The sequence below is a fragment of the Ambystoma mexicanum genome, chromosome 3q, assembly GCF_040938575.1.
Source record: "Ambystoma mexicanum isolate Mex_15411 chromosome 3q, UKY_AmexF1_1, whole genome shotgun sequence".
Lineage (NCBI taxonomy): Eukaryota > Metazoa > Chordata > Amphibia > Caudata > Ambystomatidae > Ambystoma > Ambystoma mexicanum.
Genome location: NC_090926.1, coordinates 579,641,228 through 579,655,243, shown reverse-complemented (window position 1 = coordinate 579,655,243; position 14,016 = coordinate 579,641,228). Strand labels below are relative to the sequence as shown.

At 46.2% G+C, this 14,016-nt stretch overlaps 1 protein-coding gene across 2 annotated transcripts in view; it reads left to right on the top strand.

The window, feature by feature from the left end:
• The window catches only part of MYH9 (myosin heavy chain 9), a 500,061-nt gene that overhangs the window by 104,694 nt on the left and 381,351 nt on the right, over positions 1–14,016 (top strand). For both annotated transcript variants that reach the window (XM_069654373.1, XM_069654374.1), the window contains exon 3: positions 7,935–8,091. In XM_069654373.1, the coding sequence (XP_069510474.1) occupies positions 7,935–8,091 (157 nt within the window). The remainder of the gene's footprint in view (positions 1–7,934; positions 8,092–14,016) is intronic.

The following is a 14,016-nucleotide window of genomic DNA, read 5'->3' as shown; positions in this document are numbered from 1 at the left end:
AGTCTTTATTTCTTTTGTTTCTGATCACTTGTGCATGCGGAAGCATTATATAGTCTAGGTACGCGGTTATTTACTTTTGGTGTTGATGTGTGAAAGTAGCATCTTTATAATATTAGCCACATTTGCCGTCCAGGATTTTGTAATGGGTTGGCACAATTCCCTGGAGCCTCTTTTGCTGTATCATATTCTGTTTTCTTGTGTCGAGCATTAAAGTGCATTTCATTATACTCCCATTACTTCAATTGCATTTATTTGGGGGCTGTTTCAGTAGTATCTTTTGTCTGAGTACTTTTTGTCTAATCGACAGCTCGTACATATGCCATCAATTGCAACAGATCACATGCTTTCATGTGAAGCACTGGTCATTGCTTTTCGAGTTTTGTTTGCAGATTGTGCTGCTGCTTTATTTCGATCGGATTGCTTTTTTGATTGCAAAGATGCCCATTTCCCTTAAACCGTATCGTGGTGCAACAGAATTCTTAGAACCCCAGAGTTTCACGTAAATTTATTTGACAAACGGATCTGTTTACAAACAGTAACTGTCAAATATTGATCCGTCTGCTGAGGGCTAACCACACAAGCTCCTTGGTGACACTTTTTCTCCTTGGTGCTTGAACACCGAAGTTTGTCCTTGTTAGGCTCCCATAGATTCAGAGCTAGTTTGAGGTGAGTGTTTTGAGCGCATTGTGAAATCTAACACAAGAGCATGAAGCCAACGTATTTTGTAAACTGCCTTGGTTGTACTGTTGACCACTTCAGGTTCATTGCATGAAATTGATTTTCGGCCTGCTGAAGTTAAAGTAATCTTTTTGCAATAACCATGGTTTACTGCATCATTAGAGGTTTGTGTAATAACGCTTGCACATTTCTTTTTAAAGATTTTTTTTCATGTTTACATGAATGCTAGTGTCCTACGGTGTTGGTTTGTCTTCTAAGTCCAGTAACCTTCAAAGCTGCTCTGATAAAGGGCATTCATGACTCCAAGAGCACAGAATGGAAGATTCGTTTTCCTCCCAACCCGGTTTCCTTTTCAAACTCATTTCATATTGCAGGCTCTTTCTGCAAGTGCACATTTCTGCAAGATGTCTGCCATCATCAGCTGAGTAACTATGAAAGTTTAATACAAAAATACCAATGAATGTTTCCATTGGCATCCAACAGTCCTTATTACTTATAACAATGACTCCACCGTTGCCATGCACACCCGTATCATTTTAAATGTTGAATCAATTGAAGTGATGTGTTTTGCACTTGTGCTTTTTAATCCATTGTTTTACATCTTTCTTCAAAGGCAATAAATACTGGAAGATTAAATTGTTGAATTTCTGGATTTTAAAGAAGGCATTGAAGTTTCTTGTGATGGTCGTACATCTTAATTTCCATTTACAACCAATGCTTATATTCTATATGCCATGGTCCCCAACACTTGATACACTGTGGTGTACAGTTTCCTCGGGTGCGAACAGAATAGTCTCTCGGAAAGATTACTATGACTCTGCAATTAGTCTGCAGTGCAAAGCTGTTTTTACATAAGATGGTGAAAAAATAAGCCTTTTCCAAAACCGTCTGGAAATTAAAGTGTTATGTGCAATGCAGAAACGCAGCAGAACCACTTATTTGCTTTCAAAAAAAGGTTATGACAATTTTAACCATTGAAAGAGCAAAACCTAGATCCCTACAATTTGTTCAACCTAGGTAGAGGAGTATGTAAAAAGGCGTTAAAAAAATAAAACGCCACTTAAACCTTCAGTTTATAACCCTTTCGTTTTTGCTGCCGCACTGCCCTCTCAAGTTAGGCTACTTGTTTGTTTGGAATAAAAACAGGCCACTTCATTAGAGTCAACTTAACGGCTTGGGCACTGCTAGGATCGACCATAACGAACCTGCTCCTCCTTAGCATATTATTTGGATGGCCTGCCGCCATTCCGACCAGTGAGCCCTCACTTTGGTTTAGCATTCCTTCTGGGGCACTGGCGTCACCTCCGGTTAAGTCCTTGCGGGTCAACACCAGCTTCCTGAGTAATAGTCGTTCACGCCATACCCCCTTTATGGGGCCAACCCCAGGCCACTGTGCAGTTCAGTCGAACTGTCCTGAAGGGTCTAGCATCCGCAGCACCCTTTTTCCTCTGCTAGAATCGCCCCGTAACAACAAAGAAAATCATTGGTACACCTACAAGCTACTCCATCCCTTAGTTATCTAGTGTGGGGAATCCGTTCTGTCACCAAAGAAGGCAATCCCCTTGCACAGCTGGTGGGTGGGGATAGTTTAGTCACTCGGTGCCAGCAGCTGCTCCCAGCTTCCTTTGCTCCACCCTTTCTAGGTTCTGTCTGTGAGAAGTAGCGGCATAACTGTACCTGCGGGCTGGCCAGCTTTGCCAGCTTCCCCTCTTTTGCCCTCTTTAGGGTGATGCCCCAAGTTACACCCAGCAGAATTCGGTGGTCACTGGTGCATGTAGATCAACTCTGCTGTGACTGTTTGCTCTGTGCGTGCCTTTCCTCCTCGTGCTGTGCTTCTCCTCAGAAAGGCAACTTCGGGAGCCTCGCCCCAACAAAATAGGTGCTCTTTTTCTGTACTAAAGGGGAACCACCTACATTCGCCCTTCAGTGCCAGTGAAGCTTCAATAGTTTAAAGTTGATGGACAACCTCTCCAAGCAAAAAGGAGTTGAGGGCATAATCTTCCTGAAAACCCTTCTCTCGCAACTTCTCACACTTCAACTACAGCCTGTGCACAACAGTAAGGTGCAATGCAAGACCCAGGAGACTCTGCTACATGAGCGCAGAAACTAGCAATAGAACAAATGCCACTGTATAACTTAAGCAAATATCCAAGACGCTACAACCCTAACAAAAAAATGCGCTACTGATGCAGCAGCGAGATTTTTGGGGTGCACATACTGCATCTTGTCGGGGCGGGGAGCTGGGGTTGGAGAGTTGTGCCCAGTGTTTAGTAGAGCCAACCATTTCACATGTCCATCATCAAGCCAGGAGTAATACTTGTGACAGCTGAGTGGCATGCCTAAATGCCTGGTAAGGGAGTATGTATGTGTGCATCAGAAGGGGCCTGCTGGATGCTATCGCAATGGCATCCTAAATCTGGAGCGCCAATAGTCCACCGAACGTCAAAAGTATGGCTGGCTATGCTTACAGTTCCAACCTATCCGATTCAATGTCGCCATAGTCTCCACATCAACTGGCGAATTTGGAGATGAGATTTTCACATTTCAAACCCAGTTGTTGGAGTTTCAGCCGCTACTAAAGACAGGAGATTGACAGCAAAGGCTGACTTCGGGCTGTCGCGCAATCGTCAGCAATGTGTATGTACTATCGCAAGGAGTACCAATCTAAGCTGGAAACTGACTTCAAGGTGACATTACATCCAGGCCGAGCAGAGAAAAACCTGAGGGGACAAAGTAAAACCCTACAGCGTTTTCAAACTATTGGACCACAAGCTGGACACGTTTGTCGAATTCAAGCAGATTTGTCCTAAAACCCCCAAGCAAAACCAGTGAAGCAAAAAGTGAGGAAGGTGGTGTTATGTTGGCAGAGTATTTGTGGAGCATCTCAGCGAGCCCATGCACCATGGCTTCTTTCAGAGTGGAGTCCTCATACGGGTTCACACCCTTTGTGTTGGTGAGCTAGCCAGGCACAGAAGAAACCAAACTGAGTTGACCAGGGCGGTTTCAAAATCCTCCGTGATGGCACATCTCACCAAACATCAATGAAAGGGTGTTGCATGTGCAGACCCACAAAATGTTCTACTTTTGATCTCGGACTCTCTTACCATCCAGTTGTACTCGCACCAGTAAAGGACTACCCCTTTTGGCAGTTTCAATTTGCTAACATGCTATTGGTTTGGCAGGTGGTGCAATGTCGCCTCTCAAATATTCAGAGGATTGCAGTAGGGGAGTGCATTTTCAGGGTGATGTTTTGGTGTTCTCTGAATTGATACAGGAGCACAAGCTAAAAGTCAAGAAGGCTGTGGTTGCTGGAGAGAGAACTCTAGATCTGATGGCCGTGTGGGGAAGGGGGTTTGTTTAGGATTGTTGAGTAACACAAAATTTGTGGCAGTTTGAAGCCATTTTACACCCCAAGAAGGGGGTCGCACTGAATCTGCAGGTTTCACCAGGTAGGCCGCAGTCTTAGAACGCAGACTGAAGCAGTTTGGCACGAAGACCCTTACATGGCTCTAGATGCTGTAATACTCCAGATACATGGGCCCACAAATCTTGCGGAGCTTTCTGTCAAGAACCCTAAACGGACAATCAAACTGTTCAGTATGAAGTGCGAGGTTCTGGCCTGTTTATGGGCAATCAAACACTTTAGACAATTCATTTGGTGAGCTCCTTTTACCTAGTGCAGACTTGAAGACCTTGGTCTGGGTACTTGCAGCTGGGGGGGGAAAGGGGGGGAGGAGGTAGAGATTGGCATGTATCGTTAATCTACACCAGAGAAATTAAATATCATTCAGGCTCTTTCTTGCCTGCCCCAGGAGGGTGAGGAGGAAGGCTTGGGCATAGAATGAGCAATCCTATCTAAACCAATTGCGCAATCCACCTTTTCTGCATTCTGGCTTCAGGAATCCAATGTTAATGCTTTAATGTACCTGTCCCTGGTTCGCCCCATTCTTACCCCTTCACCAGCCAGTATGTCATTCAATCCAACAGTGCTCTTATGTAAAGTCACCTGAAGGGGAAATCGTAACATTTTTAATTGATAGGGCGTTTGAAGACCAGAGCCCTGTATCATCCTATTTGATCTTGATATGGTGACTGGGCAGGTCTTGAAAATGTATTGCAACACTGTCATGGCAAACCTGCACTTTACCACACCGCATCAACAACACAAACGGCACCAACAGCACACAAGGTCTCGCCCCTGGTCCAATACTTGCACCAAAGCTCAGCGCACAATGTATAACGAAATGAAGCCGCAACAGCACACCACCTCTCACTCCCTCTTCTCCCGACTAACCCGCCTGCCTCGTTTTACAGATCTGCCAGAGCGCCTGGGGACCAACTCCGTTGGTGATGGTGCGCAATATAAATACCTTTAACATGTGCAGACAGCCCTTATTTTTACAAGTTTTCTCACTTGAAAGTCTTAGAATCTAGTTTTGTGACCCATGAGCGTGAAGTATTGGGAATGCCATGCACACAGCTTCCCTGCCTTCCAGAGCCTGATAAACAAAGTGTTAACTAGGTGGAGGTCAAAGTACAGGATCAAGTGGCCATAGATGGTATCATTTTGGGGAGGGGAGGAGGTTGATGAGATTGGTGTGGATGAACCAGTATACCAGTACCGTCGGGGACTTTGAGGCTGCATGTGGAGCACCCCATGCTTTAGTCTTCCTAACATGACCACAAGACTGAGCTAAAGAATGCATAGCAGGAAGGGGAAAGTATGTGCATGCACGTTTCACATACATGTGAGCAGAAGCAATTGGTGCTCCTCGGGCTGGCCATTCCTCGCAATGCGGTTTGATTTTGGTGGGGGACTGAGGTAAGTAAAGTTTCAGCTTGTTTCAGGACAAAAAGAATGTGCTATCCTCAAGTGTATTATCCCACCTCGTCACAATGATTGCCGCAGCCAACTATCAAATACAGTGCTATAGTCGTTTGGAAATCAACACCAAATGTCTTTCTACCAGATGAGACTCCTACCTCCCCCTAAGCTACCAGCACAATAGTTTGTTATTGGTGACTGAGTATGAGCAATAACTTGGGTGTCTGCTACGAATATGTGCTCCTCGCTCTTTCCATTTTTGGCTGCAATATGGAACTAGCTATGCAACCGTAGTTTCTTTGCTTCACCGCCAGGGTATACATGAACCAGCTAGAAAAATATGGGTTAAGTAGATTTGACTTTTACGGACATGATTGAAGACTAAAATTCCTACTCCTGATTCCACATCAGAAGTTAAGCAAGCTAACTTCTTGTGTCTTGGGGCAGGGGGCGGCAGCAAATATTTTCCTCTTTGGGAGCATGTGACCACATTGTAGCACTAGGCCAAGAGTGTCACCAGGGTGTAACTGAAAACTAAAAGGAGTAGGAGTGATTGCTTATCCCACCCAGGTCACTAGTAAGTGTAATGGGGAGGATGTATTCCTTTTGAAGGCAGAGGAATGGTTTGCAATACTTCATGATCCAATCTGGGAGCAGGATGGTGTGGAGGACTAGTCGGCAGTTGATTAGTAGTGTCACACTGCAAAGAACTGACTGATGTCCTCACCAGATGGATGGAGCGAACCTACATGAGTGGTATACACCAGCAATACAGCAACATTCCTAGAACCGCTATTCCGAAGAGACCATGGGGTCCAGCTCAGTGGAAATGCACACTTAGAAAACAATGTGATAAAAGACTGCAGCTGTGCAATGTATGAACCTCAGACCATCGGTGCTGAGGAGAGGTTTATACAAGTCATCCAGCAGTGTGCAAGACTTTAGTGGCACACATTTCCACACCAGGAAGCCACAGATGTTTAGGGGATGGAAACGCAGCACCAGGCTATGACCTCCCTGTCTCCTGAGCACCAAGGTTGATTTCTAGCATGATTTAAATTGAAGGTAGGATCCGGGCTAGACGGCAACAAAACGGTCTGAGATTGGGTTCTGTGGTTGGATGCCTGTAAAGTAGCAAATGGTGCTGCCAGTGGTTGATGGTAGAATGTGTAACTTTCACTGTATCCAAATACAGGGGTCCAAGGTCTGTCCTCGAAGGTGTGGGATAGTGACGTGGGAAGGCACGAAAATGCAGTCCTTGGGGCACATGAAACTCTGAATGCAGAACATGGTGCCTGGTCTAGGCTGAAGCCGATGTGCAAGAATGGGAACCAAAGTGACTACGGAGTACAGTACCACACTGGCCTGAAAGAAAAGGCCACCAACTTCCATGGGGCGTTCGTTTTCCAGTTTTTAAGTAACTACCCACCCTCAATAGGCTGCAATGGTCCTGGGGAACACAATGTTGAATGTCACCCCTGCATGGGGCAACATGCACTCTAATGTGTAAAGGGATGTGTGTGTGTGTGGTACCATCCCATGGAATCTGGAGAGCCTGGGGGCTCCCGAGTCCAATGAAGGCAAGCTGCAAGAGTTGATACGCTGGTGGGGGACACAATGATGGCTGAACGTTAGCTTCCCAGCCATACTGGTCTAGTGTTACTACGTCTCTTTTATTTCGACCTCTGTGAAGGGCAGCAGTGCTCTGTTCCCTCAACTGCTGTTTGTCCAGTTGTGCCCCATGAACAGTCTTCCCCAAAGCAATGTGTCCAATTCTGAAATGTCTTCCTTTCAACCCCATAAGTGCCAAGGACGAGTATGTTAGTCCTTTTTGCATAGACTTGCATGATAGCCTGGCAGTTGGTATTTGATATTGTGCTCAAAGGTATTTTTACAGATTACATTTGAGGTGTTTGGGGGTTGGTCTATCGACCATAAGGCACTGCAGTTTTTGTAAACAAAAAGAAATACACATTGTTCACACATAGCACAGACTAGTGACTTGAGATTGCATCAAAACAGGTACTGAAAGAAGGTTAGCTTGCAAGCTAGAGCTCAAACTGAGAAGTCGTGGATAGCGGAATGGTATTATAGATCCCCTTAACTGCCAGGCTATTATGCAAGTCTATGCAAAAAGGACGAGCATACGCCTCTTTGGCACTTACGCACATGCACGACACAAGGTACGCTCCCCTCCGCCACTAAAGGAGGTGCTTACTGCAGATGACGTAGCAATCCAGTCACTGCAAGCCCTATTAATTGTGTAGGATATGGATGGCTGGTAACTCTGCACCATATCCCTGACCACTCCTCTCAACCCCTACCACCCTCATGCTTATGTCAGACCTCCAGCTTGTGTCATTATGCCTTCTGCAGTTGTTGTTCAATTGACTTATTTTCCTTGGTTTTACTCTTTGCTGTTGCTCCACAGACGTATTCTGGTCTCTTCTGCGTGGTCATCAACCCATACAAGAACCTACCCATCTACTCCGAGGAGATAGTTGACATGTACAAGGGCAAGAAGCGCCATGAGATGCCACCTCATATATATGCCATCACAGACACTGCCTACCGGAGCATGATGCAAGGTAAGTGCTGGTGTTGTATGTGCATAGACTAGATGTAATATAGTATTTATAAAGCTCAGTGTAGTGCAGTCATGGTGTTCAAGGATACCAGCAGTGCTCCAGATAAGATTTTGAAGCAGGCGTATTTGAATCCCCAATTTCTTCTTTTTTTTTTTTTTAAGCGGGGATAAAATGTAATTTTTTTGGAGTAAAAATATGTTGCAATCAGAGTATTTTTTTTTTAAAGCGAGTAAAAATATGGTTGAACTGTGAACCGAAATGTTCTTGTAATACATATTTTTGTATGTAGCTATCCATGCAGATTGAAAGATGTAATATTTTAACTCGAGGGGGAGGGCGGCTCAGCATAAAGTTTGAAGACCACTGGTGTAAGGAGAGCCTATAAAAGCCACTTAGGAGGATTGTTCTTGGCAGAATAAGCACCATTCATTGGTGGATGTGGATGAATCTGCAGCATTTCTGCAGAGGCTTTGATTGGTGAAAGTCGGGGCTGGTCTGTCCCACTAAGTGACTGACATGGGGTGGTCCGTGGCTTGACCTAAAGTGCATTCTTGCACTGGTTGGAACTGCGGTTGTAGATGGGATGCGGGTTTAGAGGGGCTAATTTTTTGAAGGGGTGTGAATGGTTCCTCCAGGGATTAACCAGATCTCCTTCCCCACTGATTAAACATACTTTATACTTGCGGGTGAACGCTTAGAAACACTGCAATGTTATGTTAACACCAAATGCTGCTTCATTTTAATTTCACTTACTGGTTACAAAGTCAAGGTGCAGTGCTGCAAGACTACATTGTTTCGGGAAGAAGTGCTGTCCTGGAAACCCATCTCTTGCCATACTTGCCTCTGAACTTTGAGCTAAACAGCTTGTACAAGTGATCTGTGTCGCAACATGGAAATTTAAAGCTTCATTTTTTAAGGTGGGTAAATGGCTCGCTTCCACGTGAGCAAACACATGGAGGTACTTGGGTTAGGGGATGCCCAACTGCACTGTGGTAGGGCAAGCTCTACTCGGGAGAGGGAGATATTTAGTTCCAAACTGTCCATTTTGTAGCATGTTTGTCCATAGACTTGGTGTTTACGGCTCCCAGTGAAGTTTGAGGCCCTAAGACCACAGGTGTGATATGATAGGTTATTTATAACGCGCTTAATACCCAGAGGCTTCTAAGCGCGGACCCGGAGTTCGAACCTGTAGTGCTCTGTGTCGTCTTGATTTCAAGGTGAGGACGTTGCCCCGGAGATCCTCCCTTCCATTCATTCTTGCAGTGTATTGACCAGCACATTCTGCTGCTTATGCGGACTACTCTAGGCCTCAAGGTGACGCCAACACTCATCACATACTGCCAGAAGTACAGACTCTGGTTGTACGCATTAATCGATGGGGAGGGAAAGCAAGAGAACGTCTTGGTTCTCATTTTCTGACACGTATCGATTTCACTTACCTTTTCATTGAAAAACATTTGACTACAGAATTGCTTACCACAACCTACACCGATTTGTGGGATTGACAGATGGAAAAAGGAACCACGTTCGTTCATCATCGGGCATTTCAAAGCCTGCAGTTTAAACGTGTTTGACAGTTCATCGAATTATTTTTGGGGTGGCCGGGGGGAGCAGATACGTTTTGGGGGTTGGGTATAGTTAAAATAGGTGCAGGAGGGGTGGAATGGGCGGGGGGAGGGGAACCACCAACATTCGGTGAACTGTCAGACACATTTAAACATTTAAATTGCAGGCTTGGAAATGCCTGACGATGAAATGACAGAACCCGAAAAAAAGGCAGAAATGTACACCTTCATTCCTTTACACTTAAACAAACCACGAGCGCCTGAACATGATAAACCGGCAGGTGGTGACGCTTAAAGGGAGGGGACTGAGGGGGGTGGGGCAAAAAACAGCGCTATACAGCAGGGTTGTCCCTACCCTCCCTAGACAACAACCATTTTGCAATTAAACACTTATTGTCCTTATAGCGCTTGGTGTCCCAGATTAAAGTGTACGCTGAAAGGTAAAGGATGTGGTTCAGAGACCCACCGACGAGGAACACATTTAGCACTAGCCCACCTGAGCAGGACACCTGCTCCACAACCACTGAGCAGCCAATCGAATGAGTCCTCTACATATTTTATATCGCTGCTACCAAAATCGGCAATGAATCACTTAAGTGCTGTACTGCTACAAGAGCATGCTTACCATACAGGCGTTCGCTCTTCCAACTCCAGGAGTTGACCCCTCCTCCCCCGAGCTAGCTTCAATGCATGAGAAGTGCCAAAACTGGAAAATGATGGGTGACCAATCAGAAAAGCAGGGGGACTCTTCAACTTCACCCAGATGTGCTTTAAGGACCACACATCCAGGTATTATCTTGGCGTGGAATCCTATTAGAAAACAGTTCATCTATCTCCATTAGACCACTGTTGGCTCAAGTAAAAGGAGGAACACTTTACACAAAATGCAATAAGGTGACCATTTTGTTGGCATGTTTGGTGCTGTATAAATTACCAATAAAATACAGACCTGGCACGCTCTTTGAAAGAAATGGTGTGTAAGTGAAGCCTTATTTAAACTCCACTAATAGCAGAAGGAAGAGATGCTGCGCCACATGCATGAGGTTTCTGGTGGGCTGTGGGCAGTCCAAATGTTGAGAAAACGGCTGTAACGGAGAAACCTAGGCAGCAACGGTGAAATCACAAACTACCCACAATATGCAGGAACTCTTCAAGGTGCCATTTGTGAAAGGCACACAAGCAAGAGCCATCCCTCAGAGTACATTGGGGACTGGGGCAGAATGTACATGCCTCCGTAAAAGAACATATCTTGAGAAAAGAGCAGCAGCCATTTAAAATGACTCGCCCATCCTCCCCGCAACTTTTGCACCTACCTATTAGAACAAATTGCCACCCTTACACATGGGCGTTAAGGTAACTTGGAGCTCCCCCAGAACCATGAAATCCACAACTGGCTGCATTTTTGCTATGGAATAGGGTTCAGGAATGATGACCGAACAGTCCTCCAGAGGTCAATCCAGATGGATAACTCGTAACCAGCCCTACAGATGAGGGGTGCATCGGCCACTTTTAATCCCTATGAATAGGAAAATAGCAGCAGAAAAGGAAAATGAGGAATAAAAATACCCCAGCTAGAAAGACATATGGTGCGTATCCCCCTGCTTTCACACACACAGCTCAGTGTATAGGTTTGGAATAGTAGTACATGTAGTGCACACAGGAAGAAAGTGCTATTACTGCCTGATCTCAAGATGTAAAAAAATAAGGCTTCTGGGAAGCCCCCGCATCACCTCCAACAGAACGCAAATGCTTATTTTCTATTAAATGCTTATCTTTTCTGTAAAAAGTGACCTTTATCTACTTCTAAAGAGGTTTGTTGCCCCTGCCCTGGGCATCTTTTGTGCCCCCCCCCATCAGGGTGGGGCCTGTCCCACACTTGAAGACCCCTGCCCTACACAAGGTAGAGAGGTTCCTTCCTGATGCACAAAGTGTCTGCTGCCACAGGAACTGTGCAGTGGCAATACGAAGATCCTTCATTATCGCATCTGCTGCGTCTATGCTTTGCCTCCTAACTCTTCAGGAACCTCAAGGGCTAGGACTGTCCATGCCCTCTTGATGTGGGGGAATTCAGGCCTTCATGCTCGGGTGCAGGATTTCTTGGTCAGTCTTCCTCTGGTGGTACAGCCATACCTTGATATTGCTGGTTTTCACCTGTTTTTTCCAATCTGATTGGCCCTCCTCGCTTCCTCACTGAATTTATAAAGTGCTTAGGCCCCCCATTGCTGTGCCCACCGATGTTTGGCTTGTATGTATTCATTACTCGCTCAATGACTTCCTGCCTTTGTTCAGTGTCCAACACTTGGGGCTGCTGTTGGTACTCTTGTTCAGAAGCGAATTGCCATAGCATTTCGGTGCTGGACTGCCTATGGGGGCGGGACGAAAACTGATATGCAAGTGGTTGTTTACCTTCTGTGAAAGGTACAGTGAGCTTAAGTGTGGCTGCGGACTAGAATCTGTCATTTACGTGTTCGTTCTTGCAGAGGGGCGCCTATGACTTGTTTTTTGTTCTCCATGGCTTCCATCCTGGCATCCACGGAAGTCATGGTGCGCTCTACTTTTTGCTGGAGCGCCACCATGGGTCCCATCTGCACTTGCCAATCTGCTGCAGGCTTATGTTTAAAAGTTGCCGACCATCAAGTGTTTAGCGTAGGCTTCAAATAGCCGCCCACAGCGCTGCATCCATGCTGGTCACTGTTGCTGTTCCCTCTACCTTCACCAGAGCTGGTATCTGTACCCAGCCTTCTGTCCCAGAACGCTGCAGTGCAGTGGCCCTGCCTGGCTCTAATCGTTCCTTGTTTAGCATGATTAGTATGCTCTGCAGCACTGCCTTGCAAATGCACCTGCTTGATTCAAGGTATGCACAGGGTGTGCGCTCTCCTACTCTCCTGTCCTCTGCACCAGAGCCTAAAAAACGAAGATTGCCACCTTCGTCTCTGCAGCCACTAGACTCACTCACCCACTCACGCAACACACTTAAGCTTCCCTGGCCGAGTGTCTCAAAGATGTCCGTCCCACCAAACAGGTTTTCCTTTTCGGTTTGCCCCTATGCATGGCTCACGGTCCCACCCCCACGGTAGCCTTCAGAGTGCTGTTGGAGCAGCCATATTGGTTGCTGCTTGGCGCCAGCAAGGTTTCACGCTAGTGTGCAGCATTGGAAGCTGTGGTGTGGGCTGGCAAAGCGCTGTGACCAGTTTTGAGAGCTGCCGAGCATTTCCTAGCCAAGAAGCTATGCTTCAGTGGTTGTCCGTTGAGATCTCCCCTTTCCGTTGGTCTGGCATGTTCCATAGAGTAGAGCCCTTCAGCCAGACCTAGAATAGAGTCGAGGTGGCACTGCATTCTAGCCAGTACTTTGTGCGCCCTTGATCGATGTGGCACTAAAAGAAAGAGCTAAGCAACAATAAGATGAGAATGATTGTCACATTCACAAGTCGGTAGGGAGAGGGCAGGCGTGCAACGGGCAGGGCTTGGACTAAAGGGGCAATCAAGGGACTAGAAGATGGACACAGTACCAAACCAGAAGGGACACGAGTTCACTTAAAATCGGCGCTCAAACAGTGGTCGAAATGTACATACACTAAATAAGTGTTAGTCTGTCCAAATTCACCCCTCACGGCCTTCGCCCCACCCTCGTATAGCCGACCCAACCCTCCAACATCCGCCTCACGACCTATACCCTCCCTCGTATACCCCTCAATACAAAAGTCCAGCCATTCCTCCACTCACCTTTTTTACTACTGTACAAACCCAAAGAAAATGACAGCCATTCTTTTCAGGCATTACCACCCATCCCGCCCCCACCGGGATGCAGCTTTGTGGGCCCTCCCCTTTCTAATAGCCCACCACTCTCACCTCTTAAGGGACATGCCAAGAACAATGTAAAAGGATATTTGTACCATGCACTATCCCCGAGTGGGCCCCAGGCCCTTTGGCGGATCTGAAAAGGAAAAGTGTGGGGGGGTGAAGTTGGTGGGAACGAGCGGGATAAGTGCAAGAGAGCAGTGATGTGGTGTTGGCAGCTTCAGTTCAGTTAACACTATTTGCTGCGCTTGGGGGTGCTTTACTGGTCGGTAGCTGTCGTGTGCTGTTGTGCGAAGCTATGTATGTATGTATATGTATGTATGTATGTTTGTTTGCTGTTGTGGTGTGGTGAAGTTTGTGCTTTGGGGTTGTGGTTGTTTGGTTAGAGTTTGAGAGATGTATGCAATAGCCAACCCCATCAGACATAACCTGCATCCAGTTTCACTGCTATCCAGGAACGGTTTTTCAGTTTGCACAAAAGGAAACTTAAATTATTTTCAAAAAGCAGAGTAACGTTGTACCTGTTCGTTCCCACCTAATTCAACCTCTGCTCACAAACTGC